We start from the raw sequence: 19845 nt of genomic DNA, 5'->3' as shown, positions 1-19845 counted from the left end.
TAGTCTTTCCTCTTGGAAGACTTACTTTTATTAAAACAAAAAACAAAAACCCCACCGTGTCCTCCATGGGCTCTTTGGTAGGCACAGAGGAAACTGCTATTTTTAGAGGCAAAGCTTAAAGCATAATTTGTTTACTGCAGTAGCATTTCATTCTCTGAGAGAGTTCAGGGCACTCTGAGAGGGGAAGGCCTTCAGAGGCACAAGATTTTTCTACAGGCTAAGCCGAAGCCTAAGAAGACATAAGAAGACCTTTCCGTGGCTTTTTCACAGTGCATATATAGGGGGGGCTCAGTGCCTCGGGTGTCCTTCTGAGCATTTTCATGCAAAACAATATGTGCACAAGCAGCCAATGAATGAAGCATGGCAGACATTTGCCACATACCCTTCACCGTTCAGGAGACCGAAGAGAAACCGTGCACATCCCCTAAAACAGGGGTTAGGGCGGATCCATTCCAAAGGCAATCCCCCCTACAAATAATCTTTAGGAATCTTGATTTATTTATTTTTGATGGTTACAATTCTTCCCAATTACTGGGAGAGTTGACTTTCCAGAGTCAGTGAAGAAAAAGTTAGAAGTTCTGAAGTGAAGACAGAGGGACACCAGATCTTGTATTGTCAAAGTCACAGACAAAGTGGCTGCAAATCTGCTTTCATACCTTCACGCCAACTTTGGCTTACTAATCTTCTCCAGCTTCATTTATTGATACAATGTCAAAAGCTTTATTAGAGGTTAACTTAAGACAATCCACTATTTATAAAACAAAGTAAAAAGGAAAGGAGAGAGACTGATGAAGAAGTCTGAAACAAGACCGACCTAGACCCTGGGTGAGATTGGATGGGTTTAGTGTCTCTGGTACTATTTGTCTTCACTACTGATAGCACACAACCCACCACACGAGGCCTGTCTCTGAATGGCGAAGCTAGAATGCAAGTTAAGTGTATTAATAGAGAAAACAACTAGCATCCCAGCAATATCCCAAAGCAACCCCCTTTACTTTAAACATTCAATGCAGATTCAGAATAGACTGATCGCTTACATTATTGCCCAAATAGTTTAAAATTTCCCATTACATTTACATGCTGTAACAGCATTTAAAAAATCAAATCAGAATCCAATCGGCTTTGACACACAGAGTAACTTAATATTTGTACTGACAAACGCACAAGTTGTTATTTCTTACCTGCAACTTTAACTGGATGTTCATGTTCATCAGTTCAGACTAGGAAGTCTGACAATCAAAAATGATAATTAGAGGCAGTCAACCAGCAGACCAGCCCTCAGTCCTTTGAGGCGGGGGGGCCCTGGGAAGCTGCCACTGGGCCTTGCTGAGAAGATGCCAACAGGATATCCTGTGAGAGGGCAAGCACCTGCCTTCTTCCCCCCACCCCCTCCCCAAGTGCTATTGGTTGACTTAATTTTACCTCAGGGACAGAGACACTTAACCACCCCCACCCCCTCTTTCTGAGGTTTGTAAAGGCAGCTTTATCCCTAGCAGACTTCTTGTAAGCATTGGTAAAGCACTGAAACCGCTACTCAGTCCGGTGCAGCCTGATCGCTAAGGTATCTATCCAAATATCAGCTCCTGTAGCAACAAAAATGTCCAGGTCGGGGAAATCATACTTGACGGACAGAAGCTCCTCCTCTAAACCTCTCCGGGTGGAGCCCTGCATATCACGAGCCACGGGCAAATGATTTGACTCGGCAGGCATTGGGGAGAGCAGCAGGTCTTGTATCTCTTTGTCCATCATGAACTCTTACTTCCAACACAAACTGAACCACTTAGAGGAAGTTGTGCTTGATCTTTTATTTATCTGCTGATTGATTATTACATTAATATGCCACCCATCTAACTATAAAGTGGTTCACTTATTTTCTCCTCTTTCGAAGCATGCTTTTCCAATTTTTGAAACACCATTAGAATGCAAAGCTTTGCAAGACTCATTTGAGATATTACTTGGCATCAATTTGAAGAATATACTTCAATATTAAATAAATGCACAGCCCCAGCAACTGTGGGAAGATGTTTTAAAACATTACGATTATGCCCACGTACTTCTTGTTACAAACATGCCAACCTGGCCTATTCTAAGAGGAGCCAGAATACTATATTGGTTCCCGCTTTAGGCTTGTTTAGAATTTAAGCAATAAAATCCATGGGACTGAAGCAAACATGATCCATATGATATTCTACTGCCTAGAGCAGCCTAAGGCAAGACAGGAGGCAAATAAATTTAACAAATAAATAATCATTCCAATTTAAATGGATCCACTCTGATCTTTTGAGCTCAAAAGTAAGCAAAGCTAGGCCTGGTGAATGTTTAGATAGGATATGGGACGCCATCAGAGTTGCGAGATTGCAATTTTTTGCGTGCTCATGTCCATGGAATCAATCTGAATCAAAATTAACTCAAAGGCATTTACTTTTTAATTTGCATTTAATATAAGCGCTGAAAAGCAGCCCAGAAAGCCGGCGTCCGTGGTACCATAATTTCTTTAAGATACAATTTTAAAGGAGGTCATCAGGAAGCCCCTCTTGCATCTCCACACCAATTATGTATCTTCCTTTTCTTTAAGAAGTACTCTGGCTACCTATCTTTTAACAGGATCAAGAATACTTTTTTCAGGTTAGCCAAGGATTATTCCTGTTTTATGCTTCTTTTATATATTTTGATTAGCTAGTAGAGATTTAATTAATTATTTTTATACATACTAGAAGCTGAACTGGTGCGCCAGTTCTTCACAGGCTCGCTGGCAAAATGACAGGAGAAGAACTGGCCAAGGCGTGGCTGCCACATGATATCCAAGCATTTCCTCCTGGCTTTTAGGCATAAACTAACACGGGTTCTTCCTCTTCTCCTTCTGTTTCTCAGAGATTAAGAGTAAGGATCATTCTCTGGTTTCACACTAGTCCCAGTTAGTAATACAATATCATGTAATGCATCCAATATCCATTTATGCTCCTTTATGGTTCTCTGGCTTTGAAACAGAGGCATCTCTTTAGAGCTTAACATGATCCTTGATAAAGGAGTCACCTTACATCTGGAATGATGAACATGAAGCATTCCTCTTATACTAAAACAATTAAATGTGCTCTTGATTAATTCTCATGTCTTAGCTTTAAACTGGTTTAGATGGATTTGCAAATTAAAAGCCAATCAATAGTAGCAGAACTAGCAGTCTGTTCTTGCAAGACCTCATGCTTGAACTCAGCCAATCCTGTCCCTTAAGAAATAGGAAATTTACGGATGCATATTTTATGTAACCTGTCAATGTGCTCCAGAACCACTGATTAAAGCAATGAAAGAGACCTGGGGTTACCGGACTTGAAGCATATATTAGCTCACCTTATGGCTAAGGAAGCAGAGAACAAAAGAAGCTAAGTCTTAAATAAGGTAAATAGTTCTCATCGGTCGTCATTGGTCAATGACACAGTAAAACTGATTCAGGATGGAGGACTCTGAATGTAAAATGAAATGTAAAGACAACTGTCATTAGTGCACAGTTGACAGTATTCAAATGTTAGCTGAACATTTAAAGATATGCCTTATTGGTCCTTCTCTTATCACACACAAGATACAGTTTATTCTTTGTTCTTAAATGACTGTAACTTTCCCCACTTTTAAAAAAAGATCTTGGTCTGCCTCATAGATTTCTCTTGTTCTCCAGTTTTCATCCTTCTGTGTTCTTTCTTTTTGCACAGCAAGGTTGCAATTTTTAAGCCAGCCTTGTGGGCAAGTTAATTTTCCACTGTATACAACATTTGGAATTAAACCTTCCTATGTTTAGCCCTGCTGTATAAATATATTATCTTTCTTTAAAAAGCAGATTTTAGAGATTATTTCTATTAAAGCCATATTTTAGGGAGTATAATACATTAAATACAAGCTACTAAGTCAAGTAATTTAACCAATATTATACTAAATAATATTGCTTAACTGCCAACTATCTGGAAAGTAGTACTTCAAAATCTGTCTATTACATACACAACTTCTACTCTACTACTACTGTACAATACATGTATTTGGAAAGAATTTGTTGCTCAATGTGTGGAGTAACACAAGAGAATCTACTACTGCATGTTCGTTTCTTTAGAACGAACTCACATGTTCTTTTTGAAAAGAATTGGACTGACTCAGACAACCAAAGCTGACAAGTAACAGACAACTAGTTCTCCTAAGCCAATTTTTCAAATGCTTGAAAATGAGCTCAAACATGAAAAACATTATAAAGATCTGTGGGTTTAAAATGCTAGCATTTTCTTGCAACTGTTTTTCTCTAATTAGCTTTATATATCAAAGGAAAGTATGCTTCAAGACTTTTTTAAAACTAAAAGCTTCTTTGAATTTAATGACTAGCCTCCCTAATCTACACTTAAATCCACAGATTTCATGAGGAAAAAATTTCAAATCCATGAACAGTGAGCAGTGCTGCAAAGTATTTAACCTTGACTCAAGCTATACCTTCACAAATCAAGCGGACAGTTGCCAAATCCTGGCAGCAGCTTTGTGGGAAGAATCGGGAGCAGAACTATGAAGAAATCTATTCCAAATATATATGATTCCAAGGTAAAATCTGTCTAAGACAGGCTTATACCAGGCAACTCCCTCCAGAAGTCTCGAAGATAAAATAAAAACAAAAATAGGAGAAAAGACTTTAAAGTCTACTTTAAGTAGGAGACTTCCAAATTATTTCTCAGTTTAATTTACGGTAATTTTAAATTCTGTTTAGCTGATGTCCCTTCATATAACTCCTAGGTAACTAAATATTCAAATTATAAGGAATGTGTTTTAATTAAAGCTAGTACTTTGATTCTCTTTAATTCTTCTCTAACAAAAATAATGTGTTGGAGGTATATTTAACACTCCATCTCAATTATAATTTAGCAATTACCACATTTTTAAAAAGGTAAACAAGGCTTGGAGAAGAAGGTGAAGTGGGCAATAACATATCCAGTGTTGCTTTTTTATATATATCTGCAAACTTTTCCAGCACTGCTCATATGTTTAATAATATTCATATTTATTAAAAACTTAATCTAAGCCAAAAGAAGTACTTACCAGCAGCAACTACGCCCGGAGGGGGCGAACCCACTTCGCCCCCACTGGTTTGACTCATGGATGCTACTGAGAGTTCTCTGGAAGGTGGCAGCTGCAGCTCTTTAGGGAGGAGATCATAGACTGATTCTGCCAATGAGAAATAGAGGCATTTATGATCCAAACCAAATGTTCGCTGCTATTTAACAACAAAACATAAATAAAGGAAATAATGGCAGTGGTCACTAATCTCCATGTAAAACCAGAATTGTTAAGAAACATGCATATTTTAAGCCTACAGAAGAACGATACATATTTTTGCATGACAAATAAAAGCAAAAATGTTGTCTGACAGTTAAAACCATTACCAAATACCTTTGATCCAATCTTTCATATATTTATATATTTAAATACCTATTTATATATTTACTCCTCTAATTATGCTTTGTGCCAAAAAAAATCAAACTTTATGGGAAAGAATTTTGTCCTACTTTCTGTTGTATTCTGTTTTCTACAATCTGATTCTCATGAAAAGTTCCCTCAATATGTGTACTAATCTACAACTAATTTCTTGTTGCACAAATCTGATTCCGGAAATGTGATTGTTTTGATTCTATCTAAGCAAGCAATTATTTAGGACATTTTTTAACATTTATGCATACAGTATAATGTTATACCTACTTTTATGAGCTTTATTTAATTAGATCATCAGCATGATCATACAGGCTTATATTTAATTTATTTCATCAACCTGTCCTATTCTGAGTTTTAAAAAATTAACCAATAATTTAATATCACAACTATCACAGTTATTATGTTCCTACAGTCTTCACTGAGGTCAAGACAATTTGCACATGCATGGATTACTTTCTAGGCCCTCAGGCCATCAAGTAAGTAGAAATGCCAGTAGTTTTTTGAGTCTGACTCAGAAGCAAAGCCTTGAGTTAGTTTGTGGTTCAAATCAGCATGAACAACGAGCATTCAGTTTAGCTTTACTTACTTTCTCCGTGCCATATTATTAAATAAGCCCTTGTACAAGACCTGGGATGGAAGAAAAATGTGGACTGGTGCCCTGCATGCTGACCGAGGACAGAGCATTAAGCTCAGCTACTGAACAGCAACGCCTGCGGGAGGGATTCTCCTCTACCTCACCTACTCTGCACAAGATGAAAGATTATCCTTTAGAGAGAAGAATGAAACAATCACCACCACAGGACCCAAAACATTTTTTCCTGGCAGAAACATTTTCCTTCTTTCCTTCAATATCCTAGTTCCATGACACAACCACACAAGGCATAGAAATGTTCAACCTATTTTTCATTTTGGGTAGCTTGGCAGAGTGAAGTCTTTGAGAAGTTTAACATATATTTTAAGTCATGTATCAGTAAAAAAAAAAACCATCAGTTTAAATCATTCTGAAATTTGGGTCTTCAAATAATTAATGACTAATTTTTCTTTTGGAAAAGGCCTGTAATGTTCTGAATAGCAGAACTTCAAATTAAAACATTATACAATTTGGAAAATAAAACTGAAGAAAAGAATGCAACATTTCTCCTAAAATTCATTTTTCCACTTGATGGATCAGATTAGTATCATAATTATCAGAAAAAGTTTCAACTAAATATGAATGTTAGAAATCCCACATAAAAAACGTTTCAGACTTTAACATTTTGTCCTAGGTCCAGTTTATACCATTATAGTACATTCTTTTAAGAAATATACAGAGATAGTCATCTAAATCTCAATTCTACTCTGATCACTAGATGGCTCATAAACCACAGGTTGAGCACAGGGATCCAGAAATGCATTCACCAGCTCCTTGGGATGAGTGCATTCAATTCTACATTTTAAAGTTCTATTTCCATTTTTATTTCCAAGCAAGAAACAAACCCGAGGAGCGACAGGAGGGCTGGCTTTTAATCTTATCTTCTCCAAGCCCTGCATAAATGAAAGATGATCCTGCCTTTTTCCAAAGTCCACTCTGCATGACTGAGGACAATCACAAAGAATGCCGTTAGTGAACCAAACAAATATTTATGAGCTTCTGCTGGACAATAACTATTCATTTTAAGAAAGGACTTCCCCCAACTTGCTGACTTAACTGAACTCAGAAGCAATTCTTAGATAATATTTATTCTGTCAACTGCTGCTGCCATTTGGCAAATCAGTATTCTTTTTTCTGTTATGGTGTAGATCTCGCTATGTTTGGCAAAATTGCAGGAAAAGATACTGGTTGTACATTAACTTTTAAAAGGATTGCAGCAGCCAAGAATAAAAAAAAAAGGGGGGGGGGAGAGACATTCAACATGTAAACTATCATCTTTTTCTACCGTTCCTTGATGAATTAAGCTCATCTACTTCCAGATAGTGGAATTAAAATAGTGCAACATTTTATAAACTTCAAAAAGGCAAGGCCTTATTATAAGAATACCAAAGTTTCAAAACAAAACCACCGAAGTTCTATTATTACCTTATTTCCAAACTTTGCTTGATACAATGTATACTATTGTTAGACTTGAAAGATAGAGCAACACTTTATTCTTTGATTGCATTTTTCCAATCAGGCATTTCCCATTTTCATTTGCTTGGAGGATTTAAAATAAATCCATCTGCTTGAGTAAGGGCCAAATATGTGGCAAGAAGTTCAGTCTCCTTTTTTCACTGATCTCTTTTGTTTCCATAATTAGGGACACGTGACCTACAGAACTAAAAGGAAAAACCTATACCATGAATGCAAACACTTGCAATATAAAAAACCCTACTTAAGCTTGAAGAAATGATCAGCAATGACAAAGGTGAACAATGCTGGATAGTCTTTAAGGTACTGGACTTGAGACCACGGCTGAAATTCCCTCTCAGTCATGGAAGATAAATTATTTCTATGTACAATAATCACATAATGGTGGTTATGGGGGAAAATATATAGAGAGAATGCTATTTACTCAGCCTTGGGCTTCTAAATGGAAGAAATGGGATGGGTGGATCAAAGGCCCTTCTATTTCAACTCCATATCAGTTATTCTTCAGAACCAATTATGCGCAAGCTGTGGTCCAAGAACAGAACCCTGATGTTGATTTCCTACTGTTCTTCATTTGCAAATGTACTTAACATAGATACCGTTTACTATCAACACACAACTGTGTGCTTTAGTTTAATCATGAATGCTTTAAGCATTCAACAAAAATAAACTTTTCTGAAGTGTGTTATACTGTTCCAGTACGAAAGGCATATGATGCAGCAGGAAAGCAGCTTGGACAAGCATGGGAAATGGCTCAGGGATAGCTTTAGAGATCTAAAGACAAATAGACACAAATTAAATATTCTCCAGTTCTAATAATTGCTAATACTATCAGGATGTCTATCTAATATATGTAAGAGTAAATCGATTCTTTCATTCCTAATAATCAAACTGGAACACCTACTTCCCTGCGGCCCCTGATTTGTGGGAGCTCCTAATTTCCAATCGTGGGATTAAGCAAACAATTCTATTTCCCTGTGTTTACAGTACTTATTTGCCATTTCTCAATTAAACTAGTGGCAAACTAGTCTGAATTTTGCAAAACTCCAACAAGTGCTGCTTCAACGAGGATGGCCTTAAAAGCAGGCATTAGAACCTTAGCAGGAGAGAAAGTAAACCAAGAATCGTGATCCACTGCTAGCCTTCTTTTACATAAAAACCACACCATGAGATGAAAACAGCATACAAATTTGATAAACAGATTCTCTTTTGAGATGAGCTCAGTTTATCTTGGTAAATTTTTATTGCTAATTTTCTTGGCAGGTTTTCTACTGCCTTCTCTCGGGGTATCTTTCTCAACTTCCCAGACTGAAGCCCTGAAGTATCAGCTGAGAAATGCAACCCTTTTTATTTGGGCCTTCAATATCAGTCAAGGTCAGCTAGGCTCCCTACCTGCTGAGCACCAGGCCAAATCTCTCTCCCGTCTCTGGAAGTAAGCTGGGGATTAAGGAGACTGGGAAACCTCTGATGGTTCTACCCTCCTAGGGCAAACTGCCAGGCGCGTACACCTAACGCTGGAGCATTCGGATTCTGTCCAGGCCCCTTTCTGCTCTCCAATAATGCCCATACTCAAAAAGTCCGTGCCAAATTCTCAGTAGAGATGGCTATAAATAGATTTGCTATTACTGAAGTGTTTCTCGGTTTATAGTCTGTTCAGTAGTAAACAGTCTACTTAAGAAAGTCCATCGATGCTATTTCCCTGCCATGCCACTGTTCTTGGTTAGACAGGAATGCTTATGTATTTGGTTTTTGTATTTATCTTTTAAAAATACGAAAGCTACAGTTATGAGCAACTGAATCAGGGATCAATTATTCATATAAATTGCTAAATTAAACTTCAACTGTCTAAAACAAAAACATTTTATCATTATGTTTCCCAGTAATTATTGAATGTAGCAAGCCACTGAATAAATTGTACATTTCAATAAATGTTATCATACAAGAATTTTTTAAATCCATATTGCTGCTATGATTATAATGTAAGATATAAATGATAACAGATGCAATGCAAAATGAGTAGGAAAAGCAATAGTTTTGTTTTTATTGTGGCAGCCAAGATAAATAGATTTCCATCACTACCATTTATTTTCCTAGTTTCCTGCCACATCTTTGACTTGTAAACTTCCAACTATACCAACTATACCAACCAAATCAATGCCACAAAATGAATTTGCAGTCTAAACCAAGGGTGTCAAACTGAAGGCTGGCGAGCCAGATCCAGCCTGCACGGTGCTTAAATCTGGCCCACAGGGCCGGCCTGGAAATAACAAAGGACCAGCCAGTGGTGCCTCTGCTAGCAAAAACGGGGCATGGGCCCCGTCTTGGCCAGCAGGGTGCTGCAGGAAGCACCTGACCCATCTCCCCCCCTCCCGCCCAGCCAGTCCGCGGAGAACTACAATGCTGATCTGGTCCTCGAAGAAATCCAGTTTGACACCTGTGGTCTAAACCATATTAATATATTTTGTGCATTATATGGTTTACTATATCCACTCTGGCAACTGATCCAAGCAGTCCAAGCATCAATCTAAGACCACCTGAATTAAAACTCCATTCAGCCATTAGACTCCCTGAGAGCCATCCCTGACTCCTACCAGAATCTACTTTATAAGCTCATTGCAAGACTGATTACATTATACATTGCCTTAAGCACATGACAGTGAAGATGAAGCATGTATTACAGAAAGTACTTAGATAAGCACTAAATTATTCCTTTAGTCTATTTTTAAATTGTGTTGATGTTTATAACAGAAGGAAATAAAGTCACTCAATCAGATAAGACTTCTAGATAAAAGGCAGACGTGGTTTAAAATGTCCTACATTGCTTTCTTTATTGCTACCTTTTGGGTGAAAGTATGTTATGCTAAATATATAGAAATGTTATACCCACTCACACATGCAGAGTGAGATCAAGCAGAGGAATTGCCATGAGATCCTGATGCAATGTACTATGGACAAACATCTGAGGTACTGAGAAATTCTGAGAAATCCTAACAGGACTGGAAAGGGCTGAACCGATCATAGCAGCAGAAGAACAGGCATTAAGCACCAGAGCCGCAGAAGTTCTACCAGAACTATGCAGAGAAGCCTCAGGGACAGCCCACAAATGGTGGCAGCAGGCAGGAACAGCATAATCAAGTAACTGACATTGTGTACAGGAACATCTGCACAAGGTATGGGCTAGAGTCTAGACCCTCACAAATACAAATGGGAGATTCCACAGAAGGTTGGGGACAATAAGAGAGCTAAGATCCTGTAGGATTTTCAGATCCAGATAACAGGCAGGTAATAGTCAATCAATCAGACATCATGGCAGTAGAGGAGGACCAGAAGACAGTGATGGGGAGAGAGGTAGCAGTATCAAGGGACAGCAACATCAGAGGGAGAAGTACCAGGGCCTGCTCTTTTTGACACTCCTGAACCAGAGGATGTGGAAAGACCAAAGCAATCCAGCAATGCTAGAACTTCGGGCTGTGACTCCTAAGCTGGAGAGGCTCCAGTAGATCCCACAAACAACCGCAGAGCTTTCTCTGTTGTATATAAAATGTTACATATATGGTGTCTGGGTGTATGCACATGCATATCTATTTGTTACACACACTTTCAAATCTCACTTGTTTGTACTTTTATGTATTCTTTCTAGTTTTGTTACCATTCATATAACAAAGTACCGGCTATTTTATTATGAGAAACTGAGAAGAATGCTAAAAAATGTATGAAAATTATTGAAATTGTGTTTATTTACAAAATGACTAATACTTCAACATACAACAGTCCATGCATTTGCAGCAATCAGTATTTTAGGTTTACTTAGGATGTTCTACTTGAATAATATTTACTATCATTCTTTCAGAATTATTTCTGAAAGCAAATACATTGTAAGATTATGTATATTTGCTTGGTTATCACAACCACATGCTCTTAGTATGATAATTGTTATCACTGATCTATATTAAATAAAAGGTCATCTGTGGTTGTCAGAATAGCTTTTGCTAAAGATTTAACAACTATTTGTAATAAGTAGAGACTTTTAAAGTATATTCCACAGAAAAGGAACTAAGAGAAGGATGTATAACAAACATGACAATTTGAAAATAACCTTTCCAAATTCAAACCTAGCTGTGATAAATCAACAGCTTGATAAAAATGTGAAGCGACTGCTAAGATTGATTGAAGCAATATTGAGCAAACGGTAATGCCCAACACATATTTGTCATAAGAGACCATTTCTGTTAATAATAACAGGCATTTTCAACAAGTTCACCTTTTCATTTGCTCTTCACGCTTAAGGTCGCCCCCTTGCTGCTTACCTCGAGTCCCCTCCTTCCCCTCCCCAAGAGAAATTCAATGGGACTTTGCGGGGTTCCTAAACCACCTAACTGCCCCTCTCGCGGCGCAAGGGCGTCCCGCCTCTTCGTCGGTTCCGGGCAGGCGGCTTTGTGCCTACCTGCAGCCAGGCGAGGGCCGCCAGCGTCCCCGTCCCACTCCGCTTCCTCATCTGGCCCTCGTCCACCCGGGGGAGGCGCCTCGTCCAAAGCCACCCACCCACCCACCGCTGACCGGGCGCCTTTTCCGCCTCGGGTCTTCGTGCCGCCCGCGCGCCCGGCTCCGCTTTCCGCGCCCGGAGGAAGGCGCGGCCAGCCAGGCCTCCTTCGCCCCGCCGGCGGCACCGAGCGAGGCCTCGCCGGGCTGCTCTCGGGAAGTGCCTCTGGGCCCCCGGGAGGATCCGCGCGGCGGCGGGGCTCGCGCAGACATCGTGCGCCGGCCTGCTGTGAGGCTCCAAGCGCGCGGCCGCCCGCACTCCGGCCTGGACGCCGCCGGCCGCAGAGAAGGCCCTGCGCGGCCTCGGCGGCCGACTCACCCTTGGAGTAGAGGGACTTGGGCGACTCGAGGTCGAGGTCGGCGCTGAGCAGAGAGATGAAGTCCGAGGGCATCGCCGCTCCGGGGCCGCGCTGCGGGGGCGGACGAAGAAGCGGCTCCGCGGGCGCCACTCCAGGCCGCCGCTCCTGACAGGAATCCTGTGGCTGCCGCCCAGCGGGACCGCCCCCTCGTTCCTAGCACTGCGCATGCGCCGCCCGGCTCCGAGCGCGAGCGGCGGCCGGAGGGAGACCGAGAAAGCGGCGGCGAGTGCAAGGCGCATGCGCCCCGCCCGAGAACGTGGGGAAATCCTCGGCCTTCGGGATCCTTCGACCCCTGCTCACCGAGAGGGAAATTGGAGCGCACATGCGCTCGGGCCTGCAGTGCCTGGGGAAGGGTGGGATCGCGGCGCGAAGGAGTGTTTCTGCGCTTGCGCCACTAGAGCGGCCCCGGGGGAGGGTCGCGGAGGGAGTGGCGCAGTAATTAGTCCGTTCGGCTCCCCCCTCGCAGGAGGCGGCAAGAGGGCGGAGCCGAGGGCAGATCCGCTCTTGCTAAAGGGGCGGGGCCTGGGTAGGGAGGCGTGGCACCCAAGCGGGAAAAAAGGGGGAGTAGCGGCTCCAGGTCGGAGCGCCCCCTGGACGCGCCGTCGAGTCTGACCGTTCAGCGGCCCAAAACACGCGGTCAACGCAACGGGCGTCCGTCGTGGAAGCGCTGGAAGCGAGGGGTGGCACTCAAGAGCCCGCCCTCCCCCGGCGGCAGCAGCAGCAGGAGGGCCCCCGGGGGGCGGGTGTCCCCTCGCCGAGTCCTGGGAGCCCTTTCTGAAAGCCCCCCCCCCCGGTCTCTCCCGGTCTGCCCACGGAGGCTTTTGTGTCTCGGGCGGTTTCCTCAGGAGCCGCCTCCCTGGGCTGCCTTCTCTCAACTTTGCTCCTCTTCTGAAGAGCCGGGCAAAAACAAACGGGAGAGCCGCACAGGCTACACGCACAATCCTGCTTCGCCAGGTGAATGGAAACCTGCATTTCCACATCCTGGCACTGACTTGATCCTTGTTGCCTCGGCTGGATTGGGATATTTTGGTTTGGTTGTGAAACTCCCTTTTGTTAATTTGCAGCTCTGTATATTGTCTGAACCAGGAACCTGGGTTAATTCAGTAATCGGACTGAGAATGTCTCTTGTTCAATAAATGTCAATAAAACCATATGTGGCATCATTCTGGTACCATTGGAACTGTTTTCTTTTGCAGCCTGTGGAAGCTCTATTTTTCCTCTAGTAGTATATTGTTAAATTACAATATTTTGATACTGCTATGAATAAATGGCATATCCACACAGGACATCTGTTTGTTAACTACAGAAAGTTCTATACACAGAAAAGTTAGATAAGAAACGTGATCCAACACATCTGGACAGCAGGTTGAGAATAGTCACGCTAAAGCTAGTCTGGCCAAACCCAGCTGAACACAAATACATCAACACTACAAGCCAAAGTGGCTGCTTTACACATGCTCAAGACATAAACCATGGTTTAAAAGGGCTTGTGGGGGGGGTTTGCAGGAATCTCAATCCCACGTAAAAGAAATGCAGAAATGATGGCTTTTATACTGTGGAGCCAGTTTGGTGTAGTGGTGAAGACATCCCGCCAGGCCATGAGTTCCAGCCTTGCCTTAAGCACAAAGCCAGGTCAGCGACCTTGGGCCAGTCCCTTTCTCTCTGCCTTAGGAAGGAGCACTGGCAAACCACTTCTGAAAAACCTTGCCAAGAAAGCCCCAGTGACTTGTCAGTTGCTCAGAGTCAACACTTACTTGAAGGTGGTATGCCAGATCTAGATGGGAAGACGTATTGGATTAGATTAAGCCATTTGATTTTAAAATAGTTATTTTATTCATGGGCTAGGAGAGATTAGCAGCTGTTTCCTAATAGGTGGCAATCACAAGCCAGGAGGTAAATTATTTTCCAACAATCATGTGGAAAAATAAAGCAGAAGAGAATGCAAATCTGTCAACAGCCCAGGAGAGTCAGGGCCAACTCCCCGGCATTTCCTGAGAGGCTTCTCACAGCAGGATCCCTAGCAGAAGGACAGCGGTGGACACAGAGCCCAAGGCTAACATGGCAGCCCAGGGTAGAGCTCAGCTTCAGCCTTGCACTCACCTTTTCCTTTTGTGCTGCCCTTGGCCAGGTGAAGGTAAAGCCAGGAGGAGGAAAGGCAAGACTTTCAGAATCCCCTCCGTCACACACGGAGTCTGCTTTGTTTTGCCAATAAGCAGTTGGGGGTGGTGGGGTGGGGAAATGTTGAGATATCTGGCCAATCGGGGGAGCAAATTCAGCGATGAGTGAAAAGAGAGCAGACATTTCCACCTGTTGCAAGGGATCTGACAAGGTAGGCAGCTCCCCTTGGTGCAGCCTTATGGGACTGAGGAGGTCTGCCTTCTCTGCACCTATGGAACAGCTTCAACCTTCTTAGCCATCCAGAAAACGGCTGAAACCTGCCTTCCCCCCACCCTTAGGATCAGGATGCTCTCACACTGGTATAGAGGGCCTTGTTTTTTTCTTTTGCATTGGGATATTTTTAAGTTTGGTTAGGGGTTCTTTTGTTTTCTGTACTGATTATTTACGAGAAACAGACATACAAAAATGGTAACTAAATAACACAGGCTTTCCTGCTGCTGGAGAGGGGCTATGGCACTTTTGGCTTAGGCAAAGGGCAGCAAGAGACCAAGGTGCCTCAAGGCACCAGAGGTCTACAGTCCCTCTCCTTCCTTTGCTCCTTCGTTTCCACAAGCCCCTCCCTCCCTCCCTCTGCCTTTCTAGGGTTCAGGGCTGTTTGGACTAAGCCCTCCTGCCTCCAGCTACAGACAGCTGTGCCTGTCCATGCTGTTACACAGCCAGGAAGACCTGCATGACGACCCCCCCCCACCCCACCCCCGCCTTGCTGAGGCTCACCCGTCTTTTGCTGGAGCTCAGCAGGAAGGCTTGGGGCAGCTTGAAGCAACCTCTGCCCCCAGCGCCAGCCACCTTTAAAGCCCTTGTTTGCTGTCTGTTAGGCCCCGCTGTGCCTCCCGATCTCTGTTCTGACACACAAAGCAAACAATAAAATCCCAGCGCATCAGGCAATGGCCAGAAATAAAAACTGGCAGTAAACAAACTGCTCCTTCCCTTCCCCGCCCCCACCTACCCTCCCAACTCTTGCCCAAGAGCAGGGCTTCCGGTGGTGGTGGTGGTGGTGGTGGTGGACAGGTCCCTGACAAAACCAGGGCTGTCCTTCTTATGGCGGAAGGGAAGGACAGTTTGGCCAGGGGCCCTGGTCTCCCTTCCACCTGCTGGGCTCCACCCAGAGCAAGCTCTTTATTCTGTCTCCTGGTCCCAGCTGCCTCCAGGGCATCTTTGGACCCGTTTCACCTCAGAGGCAGCAATTGACTGGAAAGGACTCAGGAGCTGCTGGGGTGTCTTTTGGATTCGTCTGTGCGATTCCACCCCCACCCCCCCGACACCCTCGGCTGTGGCAAAAGGAACAGGCGTCCAGCTACCTCAGCAGTGGAGCCGGCCCTGCACCAATCCCACTCTTGGCAGGTCAGGCCAAGCACAAGTTACTCAGCTGAGTCTAGAGGGGAGCTCAGCCACAAGGATCAGCTCCAAACAGGATGCCTTGGAACGGGTCAATGGCAACTTCCGCTTTGTGCACTGGCTCCAGCAGGGAAAATGCCACCAGCCCTCTTCCTTCACGCTTAACTCCTTTTGCCGGGTGTCTGGACTGTTAGGCCAGGTAAAGGGCAACCTTCCTGAGATGGAAAAATGCTGAGAGCCCCGATGGGTGGAAGGCTGCTTTGAAAGAAGGAAGGAAGGTTCAACCTCAGCCCATCGCATGCGGATGGCAGAGGAGGGAAAAACAGGACCCAGAAGCCTTCTGAATAGTAACCTCACCATCATCTTAGCGCAGCGGCCCCCAACCTTTTGGGCACCAGGACCAGTTCCTAAGAGAGAGGTTTTCCCACAGATCGGAGGGGGGAGGGCGAGGCTTGGCATATGGCCTGCATCTTGCGGATGAGACTTCGCTTGTGTGCACGGCCCGGTTTATGGCCTGCCGTGGACCAGTGCCGGTCCGTGGACTGGGGGTTGGGGATCCCTGTCCTAGCAATTGAATTCTACAATAAATAAATATATTGACAATTCCCTGTCCTCCTTTTTGATAATTCATACGGAGTATAAACACACACACACACACACATACACACAAGGTGGGGGCGTTGCCTTTATTTAAGAAAAAGAGCAAATGACTGGCTGGAGTGGGAGGAAGGGATGGGGGTGGGCTGGTCTCTACTTCACATGTACAGTCTTGATTTGGCCGAGTATATTCCAGTATTGTATAATAAGACAGCATGGTTTTAATTATTATTACCTTTATTATTTCTTACATTTATTTTTAAGATCAGTTTCTAATTTTGCTACTATGTTGCCTAGGGAATTTTTAAATGATACTTAGCTCAATCAAAAAAGAAAGTGAAAATGATCCTCATGGGGAGAATCGGGTTTTCTATGGGGAGTCCTATTGCAGCATCAAAACCTTCCAAATGCAAAAGTCAATTGATTTTGCCCAATCAAGGGGGGAAAAAATCAAACATTTGCCCTTGAATTGTTGATACTGAGCAGTACAGAATTGTATGCAGCCAGCTAATGGGGCCTTTCATCACACCCATAAGCAGCACCTTTGATTTCCCAATTTGGGCCTTGTAAAATGAGCCCATAAGGAGTGATCTCAGGTGGTTAGGGTTAGGGTTCCTCAGGCTCCTCCCTCCACAAATTAATTGATCTTTGCACTGGAACGAAACTCACGCATACATACCTGAAAACTTCCTCTAATGATGATGTTACCTAGTTTGGTAATTGGTAATAGCCAAGTTTGGAGAGCGCCAAGGACCCCCAGTTCAGCCCTAAGCTACGGAGCTTCTCTTCTGTCTTCCTCTAAGGCAGACCTTCTTCTGTGGGAACCGGTGTCCCTTAACAGAACTCCCCCCCCCAAAAAAAGTGTCCTTTCAGAGCCCTGCTGGCACCGAGAACCCAGCAAAAGTGAAGATTGCCATGGAATTTTGCCCCAGTGGGTGCCTCCAGTCCCCCTTCTTTGCCAGCAACGAGCGGTGCGGGGGGATGCTTTTGGGGAGGGACTCCCTTCTGCGGGCCGAGGAGGAAGATGGGCTGAGCACCCAGGCAGCCCCCCCCCTTGCGCTGCCGCTCTTCTGCCGAGCGCAGCCGGGGCGGCTCGGGGACCGATCGGCGCAGGGGCGCAGTCTGGGACCTCTGCAGCGCGCTGGAGAGCCGGCTGGCGGCGGTCTAGTTCGGGAGCGAAGCCGTCGGGGGACTCCACTCTCCGGCTGCGTGCTTTCTCCCCGCGCTCCTGGGCGAACGTTCCGCGGGGCAGACGCCCCACTGCCGCCCTACCGACTCCGCTGTCCCGGGGCCCAGACCGCGAGGCCCCGCGGGATGCCCAAGCGCCCCGTCCCCGTCCCCGCTGGAGCGCCAGGCGCCACGGCCGTCCCGGCGAAGGACTTACCTGGGCCGACGGCAGTGGCAGCGCTCCCTCCGATGGCGCACCACGGCCAGGCGTGAAGCGGCCCCGCGCCCAGGGCGCTCTCCGAGGCCAAGGTGGAGCGCATGGCGGGCGGTGCCGGCGCGTCGAGCCTGCTCGGCTGGTGGCTCTGCCGGGCGCCCCGTCCGCTGGCCGCCTCCGGAGGCGGTCGGGGTCGGGGCTCTCCTCGACGCCGAGCAGCAACAGCGCGTCGCCTCTGCCCGAGCAGCCACTGCCCAAGACCGCCCGGCCCCCGCTATTTATGGCGCCGCCCGCGAAGCCGGCATCGGCGGCCAGTCGGCGCGCCGCAAGCGGACGGCCAGGGGGCGGAAGTGAGCTAGCCCCTCCCCGGCCTGCCAGCCCAAAGACCCCCGCCACCCCTGCTCCGTCGACGGCGCCAAGCCGTGGCCGTAGCCGCGCCCTCGCCCGCCGGGTGCCTCGCCGCGTCCTGGCCGGCGCGGGTCAGCGGTCGCCCGGGCAGCTTTGCCCTCGGATCCGGCGCGCGGAGTCCTCTCCCGGCTGGGCTGGCGGCGGGCGAGGAGCGTGCGGAGGTAAGTGCCTGCCCCGTGGCCAAGGCGACCCAGCCTCTCTGGGCCCAGCCCGCTTTCCCAGCGCTCCCTCCGCAGGCCTTTTTCGGGGTCTGCCCTTTTACAGCGGAGAAAGAGGCAGCCTGGCCGCTCCGACCTTGGCCCGGGAGTCAAACTCATCTGCCCCATCTGGCCTTACCAAGCTGGCCTGAAAACAGGGCCTGCATTAGTCCTAGAGAAACCCCGTCTCTATTACACCTGGGGTTAAATTGTTCTGTTTGGGTTACAAAAATCTGCCTATTAAAACTGCTCAAATCCCTTTTTAAGAAACCCCTCCAGGCCGAGGCAATGATGGGAGTGGATAGGAGCCTCCAAGAAGTGAGGAGGGGCGTGAAGGCAGCAGGGGGGAATCTCTGGTTGCTCAGCCGATGATGGAGGGCAGCAGGCAGGTGGATCCTACTCAGGCTTTTTTGGTTTAGGCTCTAAACCCCTCAGGGCAGGTATGCAGATCTACCCGAAGGGCTAAAGGCTTGGACACTGTACTCACTGATTGCACAAGAGGCCCACTGGATACAGCAGGACTCACTTCTGAGTAAACATCCTCGTTTCCCATAGCAGCTTTACACCTGTTAGACCAGTGCTAGGAAGGGGAAAGGGGAATCCAAAACAAAACAGCAAAGGCTCCCATGACCTCCGGCTGGTCAGTGCAGAGGGTCTTGCCGCTTTGGCCTTTACCCCAAAAGAGCGGCTCTGAAAGGTGTCGGGCTTTTGACCCAGTGTCCATCCTTGTGGGGCTCTTTCCCTTGCAGGAGGGTTCACTTCTGAGCACATGGGGGCGGGGGGGGGGGGGAGCTTCCTATGCTTCCCACATGCCACTAAAGGTGACACAACCCTTTCTTTAGAACTTCCTTTGGCAAAGACGTGGGAATGGGACTCCCAGGAACCAGGAGGGCCAACAGACCCTCCGTTAGCCTCATCAGACGGTCTGCTTAATTTCCCACAACTTGCTGCTGAGCTCCGTGGGGTTCAGGGTTGCCTCCCCTTTGTCCCTGTTCATCTCGCGCTCCCTTTCCGACCCCGACTCAGTTAATTCACCTTCACACGAGGTCTGGCCTTGCCTGGTTCTGGAGTGGGTTGCACTTGCCAATCTAGCTTGCAGCTTTTCCGGGTGATTTCTTACCCAGAGTTACCTGGAGGTAAGATGGGCAGCCTATCAATTGTGTAAATAAATAAGATAAATGAATTTCCCGTCCCAGTTCGTCTTAGTTTCCAGAGGTCAGCCAAGTTTGTGGCTCTAAGGGCCATCCAAACTGCACCCCAAGTGCTGCATGGCCCCTTTAGCTTTGAACCTCTTCTTGT

The 19845-nt window shown here is 45.7% G+C and overlaps 1 protein-coding gene across 13 annotated transcripts in view; it reads right to left on the bottom strand.

Moving 5' to 3' along the window:
- The window catches only part of NFAT5 (nuclear factor of activated T cells 5), a 43668-nt gene extending 25477 nt beyond the window's left edge, over nucleotides 1-18191 (bottom strand). For 2 of the 13 annotated variants that reach the window (XM_087940328.1, XM_087940329.1), the window contains exons 1-2: nucleotides 12411-12564; nucleotides 5059-5184 (exon numbers count right to left, since the gene is read on the bottom strand). In XM_087940328.1, coding sequence (XP_087796454.1) covers nucleotides 5059-5184; nucleotides 12411-12483 — 199 coding nt within the window. In that variant the 5' untranslated portion in view covers nucleotides 12484-12564. Of the gene's footprint in view, nucleotides 1-1181; nucleotides 1230-2711; nucleotides 2861-3345; nucleotides 3459-5058; nucleotides 5186-12410; nucleotides 12590-17944 lie in introns of those variants that run through there. The other 11 variants (XM_087940332.1, XM_087940330.1, XM_087940331.1 and 8 more) reach the window with 11 other exon arrangements.
- Between the last annotated feature and the right edge of the window lie 1654 nt (nucleotides 18192-19845).

This window comes from Pseudonaja textilis, chromosome 11, assembly GCF_049901715.1.
Source record: "Pseudonaja textilis isolate UNSWEBS1 chromosome 11, rPseTex1.2, whole genome shotgun sequence".
NCBI classification, from domain to species: Eukaryota; Metazoa; Chordata; class Lepidosauria; order Squamata; family Elapidae; genus Pseudonaja; species Pseudonaja textilis.
Note: the sequence above shows the minus strand (reverse complement) of the source record. Positions and strands in the feature narration are given on the sequence as shown.